Here is a 27,025-nt window from a genome sequence, read left to right as displayed (position 1 = left end):
GCCATATAACGCAACAGATTGAACAATACTTGTTCATCCACAAAATCAGTATTAGTTTATTTGGATGATTATATGTTTCAGCTAGATATTTATTTATTACAATGTATTTTGTAAATATTCGCCAAATAGCGGTTACTCAAAGTGCAGAGTTCACTTTTTATTATGTATTATACATACATTGAATATGGTGATACATTTTAGTAACTTTTAAATTTGATGCAAGTTTTAAGGTCTCGAGTTTATATTTCTTCTATAGGCAGAGATTTAAAAAAAAAAAAAAATAATAAAACACTAAATTTCTGACAAAAAAGATTGCCTACCTGATCAGGTTTTTTTATTTGGCCATATAACGCAACAGATTGAACAATACTTGTTCACTCACAAAATCAGTACCTTAGTTTATTTGGATGATTATATGTTTCAGCTAGATATTTATTTATTACATGTATTTTTGTAAATATTCGCCAATAAGCAGTTACTAATAAACTTTGATAATGTGGCAGGTGAGTCCAATACGTCCAGGGGTGTTCAAAGATAATCCTTCATAGATCTATTGTGCAGCAAATATTGGATTTACCTGTATTGGAAAATAAACAGTGTCAACTGTACTGAGGTCAACTGCCACATTATCAAAGTTTATTAGTACTTCGAGTGCAGAGTTCACTTTTTATTATGTATTGTAGTATACATACATTGAATATGGTGATACATTTTAATAACATTTAAATTTGATGCAAGTTTTAAGGTCTCATGTTTATTCATCTTCAGCTGACATAGGTGCTTATTATTGTAAAAAGGCCAAAGTTTACATGTCTTTCAAGATTGCTTTTGGTTAAGGGAAAGAAATAACTTGCACAACTCTAAGTCCACTTCAACAGTTAAGCAATAAAACAGAATTTAAACTAGATTTTAAAGAGAGATGCTTATCTACTAACCTCAACAAGTAGCTTGTCGAAGGAAAATGGCGGCGATAAGTGGTACACACGTGTTTGTTAAATATCGTTATCTGATTGGATCATAGATAAATTTGATTGACAGGTCAATTCACACATGGCTGAAATATTTTGTGGCAACAGTGTGGAAGCTGCAAGTTTGAACCCAGAATCCAACAGTCTTGACAAATTTCATGGTACCTTGAATCTACCCAAGATACACCTCTGTGGCCGAGTGGTTAAGGTCACCGATGTGGAATTTAGCCATGCTTCTGTTGTTGAATTTTTCACGTCAGGAAGCCATCCAGCTTGCTTACAGAAGGGCATTGGTTCTACGCAGGTGCCCATCCATGATGAAATAATGGAGAGAGGGGCATCTAGGGTCTTTCTCCACTATCGAAAGCTGGAAAGTCACTATACGACCTATAATTAAGTCTTTGTGACATTAAACACATCAAATGCACATAGTGGATATTAACTTTTCTCAATGACAGTATTAGAAACAGATACGTCTTTACAGAGTACATATCACCAGGACGACAGGGCCTTGTTGGTTGTACAGCAGGCATTCTTCCGGACAGGATAATTGGTTTGAAAGGAACTGGGCAATTTGCTCTCGAGGTGCTGTTTAATTTACTCCTGATTTTACTCACAATTCTGTAACTGATACATAATTGAGCCACACCATGAGAAAACCAACATAGTGCATTTTGTGACCAGCATGGATCCAGACCAGCCTGCGCATCTGAGCAGTCTGGTCAGGATCTTTGCTTTCAAAGCTTATTGCAATTAAAGACACTGTTAGTGAATAGCATGGAGTCTGATCAGACTGCGCGGATGCGCAGGCTGGGGTTGATCCATGCTGGTCGCAAATGCACTATGTTGGTTTTCTCAAGGTGCGGCTCAAATATATTATAACAATAACCACAGAATAAAGTTTTTACATGTTTGTTATAATCATGGTTTGCAACATTGCATACAAATGAACAGACATACAGAAACAATATTCAGTATGCACCAAAGAATCTTCCATATCAAAATGTAACAAAGATAAATAAATCACAAATAATATAGTCCTGCTCTGCTTTAGAACTTTAGAAATCTAAACAAATATGTTTCAGGGACAGCCCATGTCTCTCCAATATCTGCATTTCAATTCTTTGTATAAATTACGGTTTGAAGTTCATGGATTAAAATATTTTCAGACCACTATGTATACTGGTATATGCATTTTTTTAAATCAAAATTAAACAAGTTAAAAGTATGTAAATTAATGCTAAACAGGTAAATGAAAGACAGACAAGAAAAGCAGACAAGTGGACAGAAATGGTGTAAACAGTTTCTACAGATTTCACTGTATGAAAAGACAAACTAATCTAAACAACTTGCATAAAATGTATACACAACAATTTCTATAAAATTAATTTCATTGCAGACAAAACTAAACAAATCTTAACATAAATAGAAGAAATTTCATTTGATGTAAATTCTAGAATTTCTGGCGATAAAAAGAACTTAAATTAACAAAATATTTACTACAAAAATAAGGAACAAAAGTAAGTTAAACAAGAGAAGGAAAAATTAAAATGTGGGTATTGACATATCCAATTGAATGAACCTATTCATAGCCTATCTCAAAACACACTGTAAACGCCGATTATTTCAAATTGTCCAAACTCAAAATATATTTGATTCAAACTCGAACATGGATTGATAAGTAAACCAAAAGTTTACCATGTGAATAAGGATTAAGTCGAACATTATTCACAGAAATTTTCCGACACTAAGGCTTAACATGTTCATTTAAAAAACAAACAATTTTAAAATGGATTTTACGAATACAATTTGAACCGCTGAAGATATTGTTCATATGATCAATAATCATAAATGCTGAAGTAAGAACTTGTGTTGAAATATTAAACAAACGATATATGCTTAACACATTTAAGCAATGAACAATTCACATATATAGATATAAACAAAATGATGTATTACTAAGTGATATAACATTTCATTTTTCTTTTGTCAATGACCTCCGGATTGTGCAACAACAAAAACAAGAGCTGTCCGTAAGACAACACGCTTGACTTTTCTCAGTGCTTGACTCTAAATAAGAGCTTTGCCAGTAAAAACTTTATAAAACTTAAACCAAAAAAAACTATGTTAAAAAGGGGCGTAACTCTGTCAAAATTCAAATCAGAGTTATTAATGCTGTCAAAATTCAAATCAGAGTTATGAGGATTGTTTCCCCTGGTGTAGACTTTGATAGTAAATAATATTCTAAGTTTCAAGTCAATAGCATTGATAGTAACAGAGAAATTTAACCAACGCCGATGGCAGGGCGAGTACAACAGTTGTACTTTTTCTTCAAAAAGTCCAGCTAAAATAGAAAATTTTATGGTATCAAACAATCATTGCTGTATTTCTTAAGACAATGTAAGTAGACTTTAAATTTTAGTTACTGACAGATTATAACGGTCAAAGCTCCTTCTTTATTTAATGCAAGTTAAGATAGTTTTCTGTCCAACCATCAAAATTGGTGTTTTTGTATTAAACGATGAGTGTATAAATCAATGCATCATAATAAACAAGACAAAGGTATGGATCAATATACTGGCAACCTACGGAGGAGGTATAAACAGCAAACTTTGTGCAAATATTAAAATTTTGTGGGGACTATTTTTTTTCTTCATGGATTTTGCATTTCAATCAATCCGCAAAATTAAACCACAACAAACCAGTAAAATTCCCATTCACTTTCATGCTCCAATGTTAAACTCCATAAATTCATTATCATATCTCCTGTGAAAGAGCCATTTTCGCCAAAACCAAGACCTTTCATGCCAAATAAAATTAACCTTTAGCCTACTGGTGGCAGGTGATTCTGCCTTTGCGAGCAGTACAGAACGTGGTCTGTGCTATTTGCTATTCAGTCAGTAAATTTTCAGTGAACGCCCCTTTGAATAATAAATGGTACCATCCCAAATTGCCAAATATTTAATGACTTTAAAGTATTCTATTTAGACTTCATTGTTCCATAAAATACTCTCACAATGTAGCCTGTAAACTGAATACTGTAACCAATATTACTGGTTCCTAGCACATTTAAACAAAAAGCACTTATATCATTATCTCTCAGCTAATGCACCAAAAATTCAGTTATGTGAAAACAACATCATGTACACAATAAACTTTTCAGCTATACAAAATCAGACAATGTACCATTATGACACATTCCTTCCTGTATGAAAGGCATTCGATTTCATAAATAGTTCCTAAAACATCACAAAATGTACACAAATAGTTTGAATCCAACAATAGGTCTGTGTTCATGTATTCATTTCATGTCCATATCTGCAAGAACTTCTGCACAGCTCTACTTTTCCCTGTTCAATGCTTCAATAAATTCTTCTAATTTCTCTTGTATTTGTCTAACTTTTTCTGAAAAGAAATACCACAAGTCACAAACATAGTAGAAGTAACGAAAGGATTTTCAAAGCATTATCAAGTTTGTGAACAAAGACAGTATGTTTTTGCTATATACTTCAATCAGTCTAAATTTTAGCTTGAAATTGTTATTTTTTCTTCTTTTTTTATTTTTTGTTGGGTTGTACCGACACAATTTAGATCATATGGCGACTTTCAAGCTTTCATGGTGGAGGAAGACCCCAGGTGCCCCTCTGTGCATTATTTCATCACGGGCGGGCACCTCTGTAGAACCACCGACCTTCAGTAAGCCAGTTGGATGGCTTCCTCATATGAAGAATTCAATACTCTGAACGAGGCTTGAACTCAAGCAGTGAGGGTCAAGTGATTTTAAGTCAGCGACCGTAACCACTTGGCCACGGAGGCCCCTCAAAATTATGGTCTGGACAAAGAAACTTGGTAAGTGTATAAAGACCAAATATTGGAACTGACCTGTTTTTCAACATTATACACATATTAAATGGCTTGCTGGCCAACTATCAAAACTATTGCTCTAGGTTTGAAAGATCAAAGGTCAACAGTTTTGACTTTCGGACGGCAAGCCATTCAGGTAAGTCAAAGTGTTTTGTTTACATGACATCAGAAATATATATTCAGATGTTTTTGTTTTTTTCTCTCCAGTTTTGACTTTTGTTTAGCAAATTTATAGTGCTGAAGTATAGATTTTACAAAACAATGAACTATGGACCAATGATTTATATCAGCAGTCATGTAATAATATGTAATGGTGAACATAAAACTCCTTGTGTTTCATCATTCCTTGCAAGAACTAATTGCATGTAGATGAAAACTTCTCCAAAGGCAAAGATAAGAAATCTTTCTCTTCATAAAAAAAAAAAAACCTTTGCATTGCAGATGAATTAAACTTTAGACCTTTTGATTTTACATATCAAAGTTTCCATATAATGACCAGACAGGCTATACCTCAACCCATACCATGCTGGATACAACTGATTCTGTCTTTGCGACCAGTGTAGATCATAACCAGTCTGCACATCCATACAGTCTGATTATGGTCTGCCATGTTCTCTATTCAGTCAGTGTCTTTTTGGCAAGCACTCCTTTTAACAGTTAAAGGTGCTGTCCAAATTGAAAGTTCAATATAGAAATTTAGCAAGGTAAGGGTTAATGCTGCCTGATCTGTGCAGATTTTTTTTTATTAAAATGTGAACAAAACTCACTTAGTTCTTCCGCTAGATCAACAGGTCTTCCAGTTAACAATTTCTTCAATCTATCAGTATCTTCAGAAAAGTCATCTAATACATCTTTGATAATCCTCTCTAATCTTCTAGCTATAAAAGTAAACAGTAAATATTTATATATTTATACTTGATATTTTTTATGCTACACCTCAATTCTCTTAATACTTGGTACTTTCAGATGAGATACCCAGTTCTCTTAGTACTTGGTACTTTCTGATTTAATACCTCAATTCTCTAAGTACTCAATACTTTCTGAGAAGGTACCTGTATTCTCCTACCAGAATCAGGTTTTTAGATAATTTTATGAGCTGTTACATACATTACAGACCTTTCAATATGCCTAATAGTAGCCCTAATAAGTGTACCCATAAATATTATCCATATTTGCCAAACTGCATATCCCCACTTTAAAGCAACTCCATGGTTATAACCAAGATCTCTCAAAATTGGGAAAGAATTTATTTTGGAAGTTTATCAAGTAATCTGAAAGGTATTCGCATGTCACTTTTTGCAAAGAATACATGCAAAAGACAAACACACTGGAAGAGTAAATTATCACAGATGCTGCTGAAATCATGAACAAACTCAACAACTTTCGTTAATGGCAGATTACAAGCTGGAAAATGAAATAAAATAACTCATTATGTTTTTCAATTAACATGTAGGTGTTCATGGGGACAGACATAAAATAAAATGTCTACTGCAGGTTTTCTATTATATTTTAGTCAAAACTTTATTACACTAGTGATGACTTTAAGTCAACTTCGAACATGAAATAAATATTATCTAAACTAAACTAATTTGTACGTACCTTCATTATTCATAACTTGTTGTCGTAGAGCATTACTTGTCATTTCTAACATTCTATGTATTCTCCAAAACAATACAACCTCGTGGCATTCAAGCTGTAATATATAATACAGAGAAAACATTTAATTTATGGGGAAAAATTCAAGGTTTAAATAAAAAAAAACCACAAATATTTCTTTGGGACATGAATTTGCTTACATCAAAGTTCAAACTTTAAGATTAAATAAATGGAAAAATTGCTTTATAGTTGGATTTGAATTCGATGACTGACTCAACCATGGAAAATTAGTCCCCCAAAAATATTACTGCTTTCACAGTATAACATACCTCTACCAAACACCTAGTTTTTATGCTTGACAGGCAAGCCATCCAGTAAGAGTTCTATTAGTACACAAAATCAGAAAAAAAGGTTCTTTTCCCAGTTTTGATTTTTAGCCCAGTGAAAGTTATGCTAAATATAGACAAGTTACATAGCACAAACTATGGGCTGGCAACTTATGTATGTAATCATATAATAAACCATGTAAGTTTAATGAATGGGATAGTAACGGTTGTATTATGTATTTTGAAACCATTTTCATCATCTTGCCGAGTTTCTTGCCAAAAGGTTGAACAAACTACTACCAACAAACCTACGGGAGAGCTGTCTAAAATCAAGCTTGTAAATGTATTTCAAGTCCCCTTAAATGCTTGGCCAAAAAATGGCCAACTACTGATTTCATTTATTAATTCAAAATAGTCACTAAGTTATACAGTGCATTTGTTTTAAACATTAAAAAATAGAGCTGCTTTTGAGAAAAGCGCAAGTCTCCCACAACTGCCTAATCAACTGAATTGTAAAAAAAGTACACTTCAGGAGTAAATTTTGATTCAATAATTTAAAGGGCCACTCCGTTCAGTAAGTTTTGGTTCAGTAATTCAAAGTAGTTTGGACGAGTGGTTCGGATCAGTAATTCGAGGGCCATAATTACGAAGTGCCTGGGCCGATTTGGCTAGTTATCAAACTTGGCTGAGGACTTAATTCGAGGGCTTGGCGCAAAAGTATTGTATCTTGTTCTTTATTTATATACACTTACAATAGTTTTGCACCAAGCCCTCGTTATGGTCAAACACATTTTGTTCAAGTTTGGTGAAGATCCGATGAGAAATGTTCGACTTAGAGCATGGACAAGATTTGTGACACACGCATGGACAGACACATATACGGGAGTAAATCAATATGTCTTCCACATGACTGTGTGGTGGGAGACATAAATATGTATGTACATATTTTAGCTGATGCACTGAAGTAACAGTAAAGAATTTAAAATTCCTCAACTGCATCTTTCTCATAACCACAATACTCAACTGCAAAATTACAGGATTTCTCATATTAATCTATCAGCAATGAATACTCTGGTTAAATTTTTTTTGTTTTTTGTTTTTTTGTTTTGGGTTTAACGCCATTTTTCAACAGTATTTCAGTCATGTAACGGCGGGCAGTTAACCTAACCAGTGTTCCTGGATTCTGTACCAGTACAAACCTGTTCTCCGCAAGTAATGCCAACTTCCCCACATGAATCAGAGGTGGAGGACTAATGATTGCAGACACAATGTCGTTTATCAAATAGTCATGGAGAACATACGCCCCGCCCGAGGATCGAACTCATGACCCTGTGATCCGTAGACCAACGCTCTTACCTACTGAGCTAAGCGGGCGGGTCCTCTGGTTAAATAGAAAGAATAAATCTGCTATATGGATAGTACAACAAGAACATACATAATCTGACTTTGACTTTGCCCTTCTTAGCAGAATCCTTTTATTTAGAACATTTATGAAACAGAGGTCATCTTCTATTCATCTGAAATGCTTCAATGTAAGATATTTTAAACAAACAGTTATTTGTGAAAATACTCACCCCTGAATTTGGAACGTTATGCTGGTAATAATAGAAACCCTTTTTACAATCACTACATTGCTGTAGGGCTCTCTTGATGAATTTCTCTCTAAATACATGGTACCATGTTTGTTTTATCTGAAAGTAAAGTATATGTCTATCACGTGTTCAAACGATTCTTTCAATAGTGGACATTCATGTATATATCAAAATGAATTATAACTAAGTACCATCATTTATATAGTATTCCAGCATTGCCTAGGAAGTGAATTAAGCTAAGATTGCTCCCAACATCACAATTTTTCAAACTGACTTTCTTATATCTCACAATCCTATAAGTTAAACATTCAATTTTGAAATCAGTACAGTATAAATGACTTCAAAAACAGAATTCAAAGTTAAATGAAATACATATAGGAGCTCCATATTATTGATTATGACGTTAAAAAAAGCTTACCTTTAACTTTACAACAGATTTTGTTTATTTGCATAACAAATTTGTCAGGAAAAATTATTCAATTAACAGGATTATTCATATAAACGAAAACAATGTTGATTACTTACAATATCATACCCTATCTGTCACGTAATACTATTTGTCCATTGTGACTTAAATCTATTTGATTGAGCATAGTTAAAAACTTTGCTGATATAGTTTGATATAGTAAATAAATGTAAAACCAGAAAATGCTACTTACAAATTCAGCATCTACTTCTATACCCTGGGACTGCAGTGTCTGTTTTACTGTAGTAAGTTCATCTTGAGATAACGTTGGTCTATGCTTCTGAAAAACAAAATGGAATTGTAAATTCATAATTGAGCCGTGCCATGAGAAAACCAACATAGTGGCTTTGCGACCAGCATGGATCCAGACCAGCCTGTGCATCCACGCAGTCTGGTCCTAGTCAGGATCAATGCTGTTCGCTAACAGTTTCTCCAATTCCAATAGGCTTTAAAAGCGAACAGCATGGATCCTGACCAGACTGGTCGCAAACCCACTATGTTGGTTTTCTCATGTCGCGGCTCAATTATATATATATATTTTTTTTTTGGTCTGCCATTTTTTATTTCTGCACTACCAGGCTGTCTAGCATACCCTGACAAAAAATTAGGGCTAATTTTAGGGCAATTTGTACAAAAAAAATAGGGCTAAAATTAGGAATTTGGTACAATTTTAAGGAAATTTTAGGGCTAAATTTAGGAATTTTCAAATTAAAATATGGACTTTAAAGACCATGTAATGTGCTTACCTTTATGAGACTGACATAAAAGTAACTCACAAATAGTGCTTTATTTACAGAAAAGACATCTACCACTGGTAAACTGCTTTGAACTGTGCTAAACTGTTTTTTCTGAATTAGAAGAACTTTAAAACAACATTTAAAACATTTTCTCTTTTTGATCATTGCAAAAAAGTTAAAAAATTAGGAATTTTTGTGAAAAAATAGGGCCTTTTTAGGAATTTCCTTTGATTTTTTTTAAAAAATAGGAATTTTAGCCAAATTGAAAAAAAATAGGAAAAAGTAGGAATTTTAGGGACGCTAGACAGTCTGCACTACCCATACTATGCCTCCACCTCTGCCTCTAAGCACAAATTTCTAAGGCTATTATGCATCTTTCTAACATACAGATTACTTTCAACTTTGTCTCATTTCCGGTTAAACAACAAAAATACCACTGTCTGAAGTATAGTATGCCTAAAACAATGTGTCTATCAAGTTTTAGAATCACAGCCTTATAGGTAAAAACATTTGCAGTTACCGTGTGGAAACTAAATCAAGAACAGATAGATGGATGACTTGCACCATCACATAATACATCTAGTATGTGATCTTTTCTCATGACAGTGACCACAACCTTTCATTAAGAAACCTAAAAATCATGAGGGATTCGTGGTGTATGTTAATTTATTTTTAACTAACCATCACTGTAATCTTAACCTTAAACCCACTGATCTCAATATCAGGAGACAGCCATTCCCTGCCCATGAGCAATGAGCCTGCCAAGGTCATGAAATTATCTTCCTCAAAATATTGAGTGGAAAAGACTTTATGTACTAACAGTCACTGTGCCCATGACTTGACTAAATGATTTCAAAATCAATCAGGGTCATCCATTGCCTGCAGGTATTGTTGTTTGTCTGTTTCGGGTTTAACGCCGTTTTTCAGCAGTATTTCAGTCTAGCCTGAGAAGTAAGATGACTGAAAGTCAAATGGTTCTCAAGAAAATGAGTAGAAGAACTTTTTGTAATACCAATCACTGTGACCTTGACCGTTAACCTAAGTAGCCTTAAACTCAATCTGGTTCATTTAGTGCCGACTGGCAATGTGCCTACAAAGTTTAAGGTCCACAGGTCAAATCACTCACAAAATATTGAAATGAAAACAGTCAGTGTGACCTTGACCTTTCACCAACTTGTCTTAAAACTGACAGATGTCATCTACTGCCCATAGGCAATGTGCATTTTAAGTAAGAGAATTGAAGGTCAAAGGGCTCTCAACATATTGATCAGAAATATTTTTGAAATAACAGTCACTGTAAACGTGACCTCTAACCCACTGATTTATAATTAATTGGGCTCTAACCTGTAACCAGGGTAATGTGCCTACCATATATGAGGATTGTATGTATAGGCATTCTCAACATACTGAGCAGAAGTGTCTTTTTATGTATTTACAATAACTCTGACCTTGACCTCTGACCTACTGATGTCAAGGTCAATACAGATCATGCAATGCCCATGAGTAATGCGAAGTTCAAGGAGCAAAAGTCCAAGTCTAATAAGTTATTGAGCAAGAGCAATCTTTGTATTACCAGTCACTGCAACCTTGACCCAATGACCTCAAAATCATTTAGGGTCATGCATTACTCATGTGCATTGTACATAAGTTTGAGGATCATAGGTCAAAGCATTTTTAAGATATTAAGCAGAAACAAAACTGCTAAGAAGAGTACAGACAGATGACCTGTGCCATCACATAATACATTACTTTGGGCATATAAATTGAACAGGGCACTCATTTGCTATGAAGAAATCATTTTTAACACTACATTTTCATTACTTCAGTTTTATTGTCACTTCAGTCATCATAAACCTTAAAATATACGGAAGTATTGCCTCTTAAAGGTAACATTCTCTTTTTAAATTTTCGTCTGCACAGAACTTAAAAAATACACAACAATAAAAAGTGACTGTGTTCAGCATACTTACATTTTGAGGTTTAAGTATTCTTTCCAGCTCATTTCTGGTGGCTATTCTATTTTTATGTTCAGGTGTTCTGTATGTCCAATGTCTCCACTGTTCCCAAGATCCCGGGCCCGTCAACTCCCTCAATGTCACCTCATCTGTGAAATATCAACAGAAAATCAGGAGTCAGGAATCACATCCACAAAGACAAGACAACAATGTCCACATGCAAACAGTCAAGTGGTTAAATAGCCTGCTGAACAATTCTAAGTTGAGGGCTCCAGCCATGTTATGGTTACGACTGCAACTCTACATCTGACACCAGTACTGGTTTTACAAGTGGAAATGACTTAAATAAGCAGAAGTGAGCTAATATAATAGTTTTCATAAACTAGATCCAATCACATTCTCATAGGGCTACATAAGCTGTTGTTATCTTCATGACTAGTCAAGCTTCTACTGAAACTTATTTTTCAGTAAAGTATGCATATTATTCTAATAGGAATCATGATATTCAGCCCTCACATCCAGTGAATGATAATGCTTTTCAAGAATTAACCAATAATAAGAGGGTCGTGAAAGCCACTACTAACTCACCAAACCTTGACTTTTTACTTTGCTTCTGACAAAGTTTAGAGAACATACATCAAGCCATTTACGAAATGAAGTTGTTCAAGGTTTTCCTAGTATTAGCACTGGCCCCCCAAGTGCTGATTAAGTGGATTCACTTCAATTAGTTTAAGAAAGCTCCATGGAAGGATGCTTCTCACGAAGTATGGTGAAAATCCATCAAGTAACATAAAGTTGTTAAGTTTTTTAACATTTAGCGCTCATAGTCTCTGAATACTGATAGAAATCCATGCCAGGATGTCTCATACCATGTTTGGTGTAATTCTGTCCAGAAGTGTCAGAGAAGAAGATGTTTAAGCAAAGTGGTGGACAATGGACACCTGACCATCTGCCTAATATACTAACAGCTGAACCTGAACGCTTGGTCAATGTGAGCTTAACATTCTGTGAGCAATGTCATCTTGTTTTGATAAGAATACACAATGGCTTACAGTTTCCTTATCTGTTTGCTGATCAGCTGTTTTAGACACAAAGGATTTCATAATCTAGACAAAACACACTAAACTTACTTTTCTCCAGTTGTTCCTTTAGAGCTTCTTCCATGAAATTAACTGATGTATCCCACTGTTGTTTATCCTGTACTGCTCTGTCTTCTAGTGTATTACGCTGCATCACTCTCTACAAATGTTAAACAAGTCAGAGCTATCTGTAAATGATGCCTAAGTTCACATCATAGTTCACATCATAGTTAAAGGTCCATAATGCTTAAAATTTTTTATCTTAAAAACAGATGCAACAGCTTTCCAAATAGATGTTATGCGTACTTAAATAGCTAGAAAGGCACTGCTTCTAATATTGCACATGAAGTGTTGTAGTTAATGCCATAAAGGGAGATAATAAACAAGAGGGTCATGATGACCCTATATCGCTCATCTGTTGAACTTGGCCTTGGAATCATCAAGATAAACATTGAGCCCAAGTTTCATGAAGATAGGGTCATAAATGTGGACTCTAAGAGTGCTAACCTAGTTTTTGACCCTGCATGACCCAGTTTCGAACTTGGCCTAGGAATCATCAAGATAAACATTCTTACCAAGTTTCATGAAGATAGGATCATAAATGTGGCCTCAAGTGTTAACAAGCTTTTCCTTTGATATGACTGGGTGACCTAGTTTTTGACCCTATATGACCCAGTTTTGAAATTGGCATAGGAATCATCAAGATAAACATTCTGACCAAGTTTCATGAAGATAGAGTCATATCTGTGGCGTCTAGGGTGTTAACAAGCTTTTCTTTGCTTTGACCTGGTGACCTAGTTTTTGTCTCCACATGACCCAGTTTCTAATATGGCCTAGAGATCATCAAGATAAACATTCTGTGCAAGTTTGTATCAAATCAAAGCATAAATGAAACCTCTATATGGCTGAAAGGTTCAAAATAGAAAATTTTGCCTTTTTCAAGGGCAGTAACTCTAGAACCCATGATGGAATCTGGCCGGTTTTAGAAAGGAACCAAGATCTTATTGTGACTTAAGTTGTGTGTATGTGTGGTTAAAATCGAATGTAAAATGTCACTTCTATCATTTTCTCAAGGTAAAAATTAACAAATTTTGGCTCTTTCAGGGGTCAACCAGGGGCTGTAACTCCATAACATATGATTGGATCTGAAGGATTCATAATGGAATCCAAGACCTATTGTTGTTAAAGATATTTTGCAAGTTTGTATCAAATCAAACCATAAATGAAGTCTCTATATGGCTGCAAAAGCCAAAAAAGCAAATTTTGGCCCTTTAAGGGTCCATAACTCTGGAACCCATGATGGGATCTGGCCAGTTTTTGAAAAGAACTGAGATATTATGCCAATACAAGTTGTGTGCAAGTCTGATTAAAAAGATTGCAAAATGTGGCCTCTATCGTGTTCACAAGCCGAAATGGCAATTTTTTGCACTTTAAAGGGCCATAACTCTGGAACCCATGATGGGATCTGGCCAGTTTTCAAAAGGAACCGAGATATTATGCCAATACAAGTTGTGTGCAAGTTTGATAAAAATTGATTGCAAAATGTGGTCTCTATCGTGTTCACAAGAAATTGTGGACGGACGGACAACGGACAGTGATCACAGAAGCTCACCTTGTCACTACTTGACAGGTGAGCTAGAAACGAACGATTCAATAAAACATTCTAGTATATTCAGCAATATTCCAACCTTTGACAAATGTTAAAGAAAGTAATTATCAGAAATGGGATTTAACAAGAAATTAATGTATTTTATGTTCATAACGGAAAATGTGGCAGCCACATTTTAAACAAAGGAATTATGAGCCTTTAAACATTACTGAAAACTGTAGAAGGATTTATCCTGACAAGGCTTATACTAATCCATGTCCAGCCAACATGGGTTTTACACCATTTTTCAATACAATTTTGACTATTTAAAGCCAGTCAATTAGCTAACAACTGTTGCTGGATTCTGTACAAGAAGAACCATATTTACCAAAAGTGCCTGAAAACTTCCACAAATAAATCAAGATGTGGGGTATGAATGACATCAAACATATTAAATTCTGTTAAAGTGTCACAGAAATCCTCACACTGCCCAAGACAGGACTTGAATCCACATGAATGGCTGTCAGATATTTCTACACTGAAATACTGTACGCATAAACTTGATACTTACTAAGCTCTCCTCTGCTTTGCTCTCCCAGTTATGCGTAGATTTACTGCCCTCTATCACAGCTAGTTTCAGTCGGTTGAACACTTCATCATGCTCGCTGGCATTTTTCTTTTTGTCTTTGTCAGCAAGATGTGAAAACTCCTGGTGCAATACATCCCAACCAACCTGATATCAGTATACAAGGTAAAATATATCTATGAAATCATTTTGATGGTATTTTGTGATTCTACTTACACTCATTCCACAGATAACAATTCATTTCCAACATAATCAGGCTTGATTTTTACTTCTAGACAGTGTTTACTGATAAGGAATGATCAGCAAACTAAAGTACTAGGAAAGATCAGAAACAGAGTGCTTTATACAGCATAGAAAACGACAGTTTAGCCAGGATTTTATCTCATTTGATGTAACTTTTTTTGTTAAAATGTCACCCTCACAATAAAGTGCAGGTTTAAAATTTACAAGCCCCTTCATTACAAATCATTTACAGTGTTCACTTATGTTTTGGATACATTATACAGGTTAACCTATGACAGTAAAGTATATATGTATAGCTCTGTTAGCAGTACAAAATTCCTTACCTCAACACTTTTCTTAGGTAAAGCATGGTATGCCCATTCCGATAGCTTTATATCAACCATTGTGTTAAACTCTCTGAAAGTAATAATAGATTAAGAAATAATGAGAAAACTTAAAAAATGTGTATTAAAGCCTAGACAGTATAATTTAAATAAATCAGAAGTTACCAACTAGCAAAATGAACATTACCTATATTAACCAGATTCCCTTTAACGAAGAAAAGATTCCTGTAAAGTGGAACAGAATCTCTGTAAAATGGAATCACCTCCAAACTACAGCTTAAAACAGTTATAGTTTTCATCCAAAATGTATGATCTATTGGAAACTAGAAAATGCTTTTGTAAAAAAGCGCATGTCTCCCCCAATGCAAAGTCCTAAAGTCAAGAAGTCAATAGGGGTCAGGAGCAAAAATCAAAGAGACACTGATGGTTGGCTGCAATAGGGATCATCTACTTGGCATGTCCAGTCATCCCTAAATTTCAACACTCTTGGCCTAGTGGTTCTCCAGTCACTGTTCAGGCTCCTGTGACCTTGACCTTTGATCAAGTGACCTCAAAATAAATAGGGGTCATCTACTCTGCATGTCCAATCATCCTATTAAGTTTCAACATTGTAGGTCAAGTGGTTCTCAAGTTATTTCCAAAAAATGATTTTACATGAACAGGCCACTGTGACCTTGACCTTTAACAGACTGACCCCAAAATCAATAGGGGTCATCTACTCTGCATGTTCAATCATCCTATGAAGTTTCAACATTCTGGGTCAAGTGGTTCTCAAGTTATTGATCAGAACTGGTTATCAATGTTCAGGCCCCTGTGATCTTGACCTTTAACGGAGTGGCCCCAAAAACAATAGGGGTCATTTACTCTGCATGAACAATCATCCTATGAAGTTTTAACATTCTGGGTCGAGAGGTTCTCAAGTTATTGATTGGAAATTGTTTTCCATGTTCAGGCCCCTGTGGCCTTGACCTTTAACAGAGTGACCCTAAAATCGTTAGGGGTCATCTACTCTGCATGACCAATCATCCTATGAAGTTTCATCATTCTGGGTCAAGTGGTTCTCAAGTTATTGACCGGAAATGGTTTTCAATGTTCGGGCCCCTGTGACCTTGACCTTTCACAGAGTGACCCCATAATCATTAGGGGTCATCTACTCAGCATGACCAATCATCCTATTAAGTTTCAACATTCTGGGTCAAGTGATTCTCAAGTTATTGACCGGAAATGGTTTTCAATGTTCAGGCCCCTGTGACCTTGACCTTTAATGGAGTGACCCCAAAATCGATAGGGGTCATCTACTTTGTATGTACAATCATCCTATGAAGTTTCAACATTCTGGGTCAAGTGGTTCTCTAGTTATTGATCGGAAATGGTTTTCCATGTCCAGGCCCCTGTGACCTTGACCTTTGACGGAGTGACCCCAAAATCATTAGGGGTCATCTACTCTTCATGACCAATCATCCTATGAAGTTTCAACATTCTGGGTCAAGTGGTTCTCTAGTTATATATCGGAAATGGTTTTCCATGTTCAGGCCCCTGTGACCTTGACCTTTGACGGAGTGACCCCAAAATCAATAGGGGTCATCTACTCTTCATGACCAATCATCCTATGAAGTTTCAACATTCTGGGTCAAGTGGTTCTCTAGTTATAGATCGGAAATGGTTTTCAATGTTCAGGCCCCTGTGACCTTGACCTTTGACGGAGTGACCCCAAAAACAATAGGGGTCGTCTACTCCAGCAGCCCTACAACCCTATGAAGTTTGAAGGTTCTAGGTCAAATGGTTCTCCAGTTATTGCTTGGAAATGAAGTGTGACGTACGGAAGGACGGACGGACGGACAGACGGACGGACGGACAGGGCAAAAACAATATGTCTCCTGGGGGAGACATAATAATCACTGTAAACTCAAATTTCATCAAAACAACTTTCCCTTTTGTAACAAGGTAGTTTGGCTGAAAAGGGAGTTAATGTATTCTCTACTGTCTTTTGAAGAAGTAATATTTCTACCGCCATTTTTCAAAATATGCAAAGATGGTAGGTAAGTATATAGGCAAAATGACTTTACTATTTCAGTATCTTACCCCACAGTTTCTGCTTGAGCAGCTGGTAAATAGATATTTTCAAACATATGAGTTGCTGTTCTCTCCCATAACTTTTTTCGAAACATTATCTCCCTGAAAAAGATCACATACTGTAAAATCATTTAATTTTGCGGGCATATAATTTCATGGCTTTAGCCAAACAATGCTTTTTCGTGGGTATATGAATTTGTTAATTTCAACTTTTGAAGAGAAATTCAAAATGATAAGGAAATTTATTCGTCGGGATTTAATTTTGCTGACTGACACAACCATGAAATCCACAAAGGTTAGTCTCCTATGAACATTACTGATTTCACAGTCCAAGGTGAGATATGAAACAAAAGCTTCTTCAGCATAAAAGACAAGGTACTGACTCAATATGGTATCAATAAGTTTTAAAAGGCTACCAAACAATTATGCACACCAATCATTACTGTATTCCCTTTCATCTGGGGTTAAACTTTTTTTAAACAAGAGGGTCATGATGACCCTGAATCGCTCACCTGAGTAATATGAGCCACATATGTAAAACGGCAAACTGATGCTATAATATTAGAAAGTAGGTCACATTCATGGTCACTGAGAGTCAGTTTTAAGATTGGTGTGAAAAAAACTGTACATGTCATCCAAATTTCAAGGCTGTATCTCAAAAACAAGAAAGTAGGTCAGTAGGTCAAGGTCACAGTCAAGTGACCCCTAATCACTTCGTGTCATCAGGTAATTATGATTAAGCACTCTAGGAAATATGATTTGATAATTTTTGAAGTATTTATTCCTATATAACTCATATAACAAATGACCCCCAGGGTGGGGCCTCTTTTCACACAGGGGCATAACTTGAACATTCTTGTATGAGATCCACTAGGCAATGCTACATATCCGATATCAAAGGCCTAGGCTTTGAACTTTCAGACAAGAAGATTTTTTCCCCTATAGATATGTCTATGTTAAATGTGGGAACCCTAGGGCTGGGCCTCTTTTCACCCCAGGGGCATAATTTGAACAAGTTAGGTAGAGGAACATTAGGCAATGCAACATACCAAATATCAAAAGCCTATCCCATGCAGTTTCAGGCAAGAAGATTTTTAAAGTTTTTTCCTATATAAGTCTGTGTAAAACTTGAGAACCCCCGGGGCAGGGCCTCTTTTCACCCCAGGGGCATAATTTGAATAATTTTGGTAGAGGACCATAAGGCAATGCAACATACCAAATATCAAAAGCCTAGGACCTGCAGTTTCAGACAAGAAGATTTTTAAAGTTTTTTCCTATATAAGTCTATGTTAAACTTGAGACCCCTGGGGCAGGGCCTCTTTTCACCCCAGGGTTATAATTTGAACAATTTTGGTAGAGGACCATAAGGCAATGCTACATACCAAATATCAAAGGCCTAGGTCTTGTGGTTTTAGACAAGACGATTTTTAAATTTTTTTCCTATATAAGTCTATGTAAAACTTGTGACCCCCAGGGCGGGGCCTCTTTACCTCCCAGGGGCATAATTTGAACAATATTACTAGAGGACCATTAGATGATGTTACATGCCAAATATCAAGGCTCTAAGCCTTGCGGTTTTGGATAAGAAGAATTTTAAAGTTTTCCCTTCGGTTGCCATGGCAACCAGAGTTCTGCATGGAATCCAATTCTTTGAACAATTTTGAACGGGGGCCACCCAAGGATCATTTCTGTGAAGTTTGGTTTAATTCTGCCCAGTGGTTTTCAAGAAGAAGATTTTTTTTAGAAAATGTTGACAGACGGATGATGCACGACGGACACTGAGCGGTCACAAAAGCTCACCATGAGCCTTTGGCTCAGGTGAGTTAATAAAAACTGCCAAAAATATGCTTTCTGTTTACAGTTTTACCAAGTGTAATCAAACATTGGTGTAAAATAGCACCCAGATTTGTCACTTAAAAAAATGATCAGTTATTTGAATATCACATTTTCTGAATGGTAAAAAGTAGGAATTTGAAAACAAGACATGTCACAAAATCTCATGTGTTGGAAACTGTTAACAAGAGGGCCATGATGGCCCTATATCACTCACCAGTTATCATTGCACTTGAGGACAAGAAGGTCCTCAGAAAAGTCCAAAGGACAGGAACAACAAAGGGAAGAAATTTAACCAAAAAGAAAAAAAAAATTCTTACAAGGTACAGATATGTCAAAATACACCTAAAAATAGGAGCTCATCCATGTTGTACCACAGAAAAGTGGTCCGGTTTTTCACTACGCCAATAATAAACAAGAGGACATGAGGGACCTGAATCGCTCACCTTTCCACATGACCCAGTTTAGAGTAGACGTCGTTTTTTCTATTATTTGACATAGTGACCTAGTTATTGAGCTCATGTGACTCAGTTTTGAATTGACTGTATATCAAGAAAAAAATTCATGACCAATTTTTCATGAAGATCCATTGAAAAAATAGGTCTCAAGAGGTCACAAGTTTTCTATTATTTAACCTATGACACTAGTTTTCGAAGGTACTGCCCTGTGTTGAATTTTACCTAGATATCATAAGGTGAACATTTCACTAATTTTCATAGATTCCATAAAAATATGGCTAGAAGTACCAAGGTTTTCTATTTTTATACCTACTGGCCAGTTTTTGACCGCAATGACCCAATTTCGAAACTGACCTAGATATCATCAAGGTGAACTTCAGATCAATTTCATGAAGATCCATTGAAAAATATGGCCTCTAGAGAGTCAAAGATATTATAATTTTAGACCTACTGACCTAGTTTTTGACCGCACTGACCATTTTTCAAACTTGGACCTAGATATCATAAAGATGAAGATTCAGACCAACTTTCATACAGATCCATGAAAAGTATGCCTCTAGAAGGTCACAAGGGTTTTTATTATTTGACCTACTGACCTAGTTTTTTAAGGCAATGTGACCCAGTTCAAACCTGACCTGATATCATCAAGGTGAACATTCTGACCAATTTTTATGGAGCCTTTCACAAGTAATGGCCTCTAGAGAGGTCAAAAGGTTTTCTATTTATAGACTCTGACCTAAGTTTGTTGAACCCCACATGACCCTGTTTCGACCGACCTAGATATCATCAAGATGAACATTCAGACCAACTTTCATACAGATCCATGAAAACTATGGCCTTTAGAGGTCACAGAGTTTTTCTATATTTGACCTACTGACCTAGTTTTTGAAGCACGTGACCCACTTTCGAAACTGACCTAGATATCATCAAGATGAAATTCAGATCAACTTTCATACAGACCCATGAAAAAATATGGCCTCTAGAGAGGTCACAAGGTTTTCTATATTGACTACTGACCTAGTTTTTGAAGGCACGTGACCCACTTTCGGACCTGACCTAGATATCATCAATGGTGAATCATCTGACCAATTTTCATGAAGATCTCATGAAATTTGGCTCTAGAGTGGTCACAAGGTTTTTTATTTTAGACCTACTGACATAGTTTTGACCGACGGACCAATTCGAACTTGACTAGATATCATCATAGATGAACCTTCAGCCAACTTTCATACAGATCCCAGAAAAATGTGGCCTTTAGAGATGTCACAAGGTGTTTCATATTATTTGACTACATGACCTAGTTTTATTAAGCACGTGACCAGTTTCGAACTTGACTAGATATCATCAAGATGAACGTTCTGACCAATTTCATGAGATTTGGTGATTATAATGGGCCTCTAGAGAGGCACAAGTTTTTCATTTTAGCCCTACTGACCTAGATTTGAGGCAACGGACCCAGTTTCGAACTTGACCTAGAAACACAAGGTGAACATTCTTGACCATTTTCATGAAGATCTGTGAAAATAATATGGCCTCTAGAGAGGTCACAAGGTTTTTCTATTTTTAGACCTACGGACCTAGTTTTTGACGGCACGTGTACCGTTTCGAACTTGACCATAGATATCAACCAAGGGTAACATTCTGACAATTTTCATGAAGATCTTGTGAAATATTTGGCCTCTAGAGAGGTCACAAGGTTTTTCTATTTTTAGACCTACTGACCTAGTTTTGGAAGGCACGTGACCCAGTTTCGAACTTGACCTAGATATCATCAAGATGAACATTCTGACCAACTTTCATAAAGATCCCATGAAAAATATGACCTCTAGAGTGGTCACAAGCAAAAGTTTACGGACGGACGGACGGACGCACGGACGGACGACGGACACCGCGCGATCACAAAAGCTCACCTTGTCACTTTGTGACAGGTGAGCTAAAAAGTTACTAAAAATAAGCTATTTATAGTAACGTAAAAGGGAAGAAAATAAAAAAAAAATTATTGTAAGTGAACAAAAGAAGGAGCTGCCAAATAAATCTGTTGACATAAATGAAATTTCAGATTAGTATCTTCATTAGTTACGGAGATATACCCATTTTAATTTGAAATAAAGGGAGGTAATTTGACATAAAATCAGTCCATAGTTATCTACCCTGATTGGCTCAGTCCAACTAATGACAATAATGAAATTTCAAGTAAGTCCTATAAGGACTTACTGATATAAATCCATTTTGATTACAATCAGGGGAGGTAAACAGATAAACAAACGAGCTGTCCGTTAAGAATCCAACTCGACTATTCGAAATTATTGTACAGAAGAGAAATTATTACCCCAAAATGTTAATATCAAAAGAGTTTAAGTTCGAAAGGGGACATAATTGACCAAAATGCATTATCAGAGTATGGGAATCTGTGCATCAAATAGTTATACCCGAAGAACATGTTTAAGTTTCAATTCCATATTGCATTTTTTGGAAAAAAATTACATGTTAAAACTTTAACCATAATTTCTAAGTCCAAAAGGGGGCATAATTTGCCCAAAATGCATGTCAGAGTTATGGGATTGATTCTGTCAACTTAGGTTTTAATAACCCCGAAGACCATGGATGTTTCAAATTTAATATCTGCAATTAGTTTTGGAGATAGTAACTTGCATGTTAAACTTTTAACCGAATTTTCTAAGTCCAAAGGGGCATAGATTTGCCAAAATAATGTCAGAGTTATGGACTTGATTCAGTCAAACTAGTTTTGATACCCGAAGACCCATGTGAAGTTTCAATTCAAATCCATAGTTTTGGTGAGATAGTAACTTGCATGTAAAACTTTAACCAAATTTTTCAAGTCCAAAAGGGGCTAATTTGCCCTAATTACATGTCAGAGTTATGGACTTGACCCAGTGAGGAGGTAATTGATCTAGAAAAGAAAAATTAGTTTAAATCCATATGCCTTTGTAATAGCTGTATGACTTGCACGCAAAACTTTAACCAGAATTTTAGTCCAAAGGGGCATAAATTGGCCAAAACATGTCAGGTTATGGACTTGACCTAGTGATGTAGGTAATTGATCTAGAAAAAGAAAAAATAAGTTTCAAATCTATATGCCTTGTGGTAATGCTGTATGTACTTGCACGCAAAACTTTAACCAGAATTTTCTAGTCCAAAAGGGGCACAATTTGCCAAACTGAAGTCATGAGTTATTGACTTGCTGCTATCAACTAGTTTTATAACCCCGAAGAACATGTGAGTTTCAATTCAATATCTACATTAGTTTTGGAGATGTTAACTTGCATGTTTAAAACTTTAACCACATATTTCTAATCCAAAAGGGGGCATTAATTGCTCATAATAAATTTGAAGTTATGGAATTGACCCAGTGAGGTTGTATATTGACCTAAAAAAATAAATAAGTTTCAAAGCTATATGCCTTTAAATGATAGACTAGTATGACTTGCATGCAAAAACTTAACCAAGTTGTGGACGCCGACCACGCACAATAGGTGAGTAGAATTTGCTAGACTTTCTTCGAATAGTCAGCAAAAATAACTCTGGAAACCTATGATTGGACATGATTTGTTATGGAATCCAAGATTTAATTGTTGTTGAAGATATTTGGAAGTCTTTTATCAAATAAAACCATAAATGAAGTCTCTATATGGCGCAAAATGCCAAAATAGCCAATTTGGACCTTTAAGGGCAAAAACTCTGGAACAACGATGGAAATCTGGCCATTCTAAAAAGGAACCAGATAGTGGTTTTGGAAGTCTGTATCAAATAAAACCATAAATGACAGTTTCTATATGCTGCAAAAGCCAAAATAGCCATTTTGACCTTTAAGGGCCATACAACTCTGGACACCCATGATGAAATCTGCCATTCAAGAAAGGAACCAAGATCTTGTGGTAATACAAGTTGTGTGCCAGTTTGGTTAAAATCAAATAGCATAAAGAAGTGCTATTGTGCAGACAAGGTCAAAATAGCTAATTTTGGCCCTTTCAGGGGCCATAACTCTGGAACCCATTAAGGGATCTGGCCGGTTTTAAAAAGGAACCGAGATCTTATGGTGACATAAGTTTTGTGCAAGTTTGATTAAATTCAAATCATAAATGAAGCTGCTATTGTGCAGACAAGGTCAAAATAGCTAATTCTGGCCCTTTCAGGGGCCATAACTCTGGAACCCATAATGGGATTTTGCCAGTTGAAGAAAGGAACCAAGATCTTATGGTGATACAAGATGTGTGCAAGTTTGGTTAAAATAAAATCATAAATGAAGCTGCTATTGTGCAGACAAGGTCAAAATAGCTAATTCTGGCCCTTTCAGGGGCCATAACTCTGGAACCCATATTGGAATCTGGCCAGTTCAAGAAAGGAACCAAGATCTTATGGTGATACAAGTTGTGTGCAAGTTTGGTTAAAATAAAATCATAAATGAAACCACTATCGTGCAGACAAGAAATTGTTGACGCACGGACGCATGGACGGACGGACTGACGACGGACGAAGGGTGATCACAACAGCTCACCTTGTCACTATGTGACAGGTGAGCTAAAAAAGCATATAAAATTCAGTGCAAATGAAGAAAGGCATCAAATTAACCTATCTTAAGCAGCTGTGAACTTGCTTTTTTTTCTCAATAATATTATAACCATACCATTGCTTTGGAGACACAGCTCCTAAACTGATCACTTCATCCAGTATCTCTCCTTTAGCTTTCTCAAATAGTTCATCCTGAAATATTAAGTATCGTTTCAATTTCTCATCCCTTCTTACATTCCTTCATAAACCAAACTGTGCTTTCATAAGGCCCCTAATTTACTAAATTAACACCATAACACACAAACATTCCATGAGTTGTGAGTTTGAACTCCCTCTCCTATAACTAAAATTATGAATATTTGGTTGAGTCCCATGTACAGGTGCTTTATGTCTGGCAGGCTAAATAACCAGAAAAGCTTCTAGAATTGGAATGTCTTCTGTACCTTGCACTATCCTCCAACTAAAATTACTAACAGCCTTGTAAAGGAGCCACCTATACAGCAAATACAAATAAGCTTAAACACATAAAAGCAAATTTGCATAGACAGTTTTTAATATTAAAGCACTTTGAAAACTTCTAGGACAATAAACCAAGACTAAAACTATTTCCAATTTGATATGCATGTGTTTTTGTATCATGTTAGCTCTAAGTATTCCTACATTTTTTTAAATGTAAGATTTACTAAGGATTTGCTATTATATTTTCAATGTACTGTTTCACTGACTTACTCTGTCCAACTCTCTCAGTCTAGGGAAATTGTTTTTCCATTCCGTTTCCAAGTTGTATCTTGTTGCTGAAGAAAGATAAGCAAGTCTGCAATATGGAAACTTCTTTCTTATATACAAAATTGAAGTAAGTGTTACTGAATTTAAAAAAACAAAACTTTTCTAATTTATACATTCCCCATTTCTGAAAACACTTGTTCTCAACTAAATCTCAGGTCTATTTAATTCTCTTACAGAATAAAGGTAATGTAACAAACAAAATTCAATCATTTTTTTCCACAAGATAGTTTTATACCATTAAACTTCAAAAACATCCATTAATGTGTTACAGAAGCATGCTAAGGTATTCATGGTCCTACACATCTTGTTTGAAATAAATTTAGCAAAACGAATGTTTTGTCTTTTGTTACACACCCACTCACAAATGTGTTTATTACTATCATTATTACTGGCGGCAAGAGATTCTGCCTTTGCGAACAGTGCAGACCAAGATCAGCCTGCACTGTTCGCTATTCAATCAGTATTTTTCATAGAACACCTCTTTGAATAATAAATGGTACTGCCCAAATTGAATGATGGACCAGTCCATTTTAGAAATTAAGCAGGTTAAAGGTTAAAAGATATATAGTTTACCTTTGAAAGCATCAGTTTGTTGTTCAATGTTCTCCTTCACCATTTTCCAGAACAGTTCTGATACAGCCATGCTCAGGTTGTTAGTATTGGTCTGTGTTACCTTTAGAGCTCCATCTCTGTAACACAGACAGTAATAATGCATTTGTTTTTTGTTGGGTTTGATGTTGCACCGACACAATTATAGGTCATATGGCGACTTTCCAGCCTTGATGGTGCAGGAAGACCCCAGGTGCCCTTCCGTGCATTATTTCATCACTTGAAAGCACCTAGGTAGAACCATCAACCTTCCATAAGCCAGCTGCATGTCTTCCTCACATGAACAAGAGCTGTCCGTAAGACAGCGCGCTCGACTTTTCTCAGTGCTTGACTCTGAATTAGAGCTTTGCCATTAAAAAATTCCAAGTTAAAAAGGGACATAATTCTGTCAAAATTCAAATCAGAGTTATGGGAATTGTGTCTCCTGGTGTAGACTTTGATCATAGTAAATAACTGTTTTGAGTTTCAAGTCAAAAGCTTTAACAGTAACAGAGATATTTGACTTTTAACAAAAAATTCTAAGTTAAAAAGGGGCATAATTCTGTCAAAATTCAGAGTTATGGGGATTGTTTCTCCTGGTGTAGACTTTGATAGTAAATAACTATTTTAAGTTTCAAGTCAATAGCTTTGATAGTAACAGAGATATTTGACTTTATCAAAAACTTTAACCAATGCCGACACCGACGCTGGGGCGAGTGCAATAGCTCTATATTTTCTTCGAAAAGTCGAGCTAAAAATTCAACACCCCAAGCAAGGCTTGAACCCACATCAGTGAGGGAGAAGTGATTCAAAGCCAGCAACAACCACTCGGCCACTGGCCCCCTCCCCCACCAACAAATAATGCTCCGTAATTAGGATTACTAAAAGAATAATTAAGGACCAAAAGAATACTTAAGAACCAAAAGAACAAAGTTCCTTTCACAAAACATTCTTTACAGTAACTGAAGATATACTTAATAAAATGACAACATTTTGTGCCCTCAATAATTTAAGCCCCCATCACACCAAACTAGTTCTCAAAACGTCCCAACCCGTCCTAAAATATTGTAAAACGGGCTGCGATCTGGCTGGAACGTTTGTACTTTGGCCGGAAAATATCCATAATGCGATTGTAGTTAGTTCTTAAACAGTTCTTGATACGTCCATCATGTCTTTATCCCGTCTGAAGTCCGTTTATAGTAAGTTCAGTTCGGAAAAAAATGCCCGTTCACCTCATGTGGACACCGTTTGTAGGCAGACCAAGTCCATCTGTAGTCAGATTAAAGAAGTTCGTAACTAGTCCTACTTCGTTGCGAGTACGTTGAAATACGTTCTAACTAGTTGTTAACTCGACCAACTCGTTCACAGACAGTTTAACTCGTTCTGATTACGTCCTCATCTCTCCCTAGTACGTTCAGAACGTAAATTGCAATC

The 27,025-nt window shown here is 35.9% G+C and overlaps 1 protein-coding gene across 2 annotated transcripts in view; it reads right to left on the bottom strand.

Moving 5' to 3' along the window:
• Nucleotides 1-1,864: 1,864 nt before the first annotated feature.
• Nucleotides 1,865-27,025, bottom strand: part of LOC123526534 (dynamin-like 120 kDa protein, mitochondrial) — a 56,655-nt gene continuing 31,494 nt past the window's right edge. For both annotated transcript variants that reach the window (XM_053523025.1, XM_053523026.1), the window contains 13 exons: nt 25,577-25,692; nt 24,947-25,011; nt 24,333-24,409; nt 17,406-17,498; nt 15,324-15,396; nt 14,743-14,904; nt 12,635-12,743; nt 11,520-11,653; nt 9,006-9,092; nt 8,329-8,445; nt 6,432-6,525; nt 5,600-5,710; nt 1,865-4,373 (listed from right to left, as the gene is read on the bottom strand). In XM_053523025.1, the coding sequence (XP_053379000.1) occupies nt 4,309-4,373; nt 5,600-5,710; nt 6,432-6,525; nt 8,329-8,445; nt 9,006-9,092; nt 11,520-11,653; nt 12,635-12,743; nt 14,743-14,904; nt 15,324-15,396; nt 17,406-17,498; nt 24,333-24,409; nt 24,947-25,011; nt 25,577-25,692 (1,303 nt within the window). In that variant the 3' untranslated portion in view covers nt 1,865-4,308. The remainder of the gene's footprint in view (nt 4,374-5,599; nt 5,711-6,431; nt 6,526-8,328; nt 8,446-9,005; nt 9,093-11,519; nt 11,654-12,634; nt 12,744-14,742; nt 14,905-15,323; nt 15,397-17,405; nt 17,499-24,332; nt 24,410-24,946; nt 25,012-25,576; nt 25,693-27,025) is intronic.

Source organism: Mercenaria mercenaria, chromosome 14 (genome assembly GCF_021730395.1).
Source record: "Mercenaria mercenaria strain notata chromosome 14, MADL_Memer_1, whole genome shotgun sequence".
In the NCBI taxonomy this organism is placed as follows: domain Eukaryota; kingdom Metazoa; phylum Mollusca; class Bivalvia; order Venerida; family Veneridae; genus Mercenaria; species Mercenaria mercenaria.
This window is presented reverse-complemented; position numbering and strand designations above follow the sequence as displayed.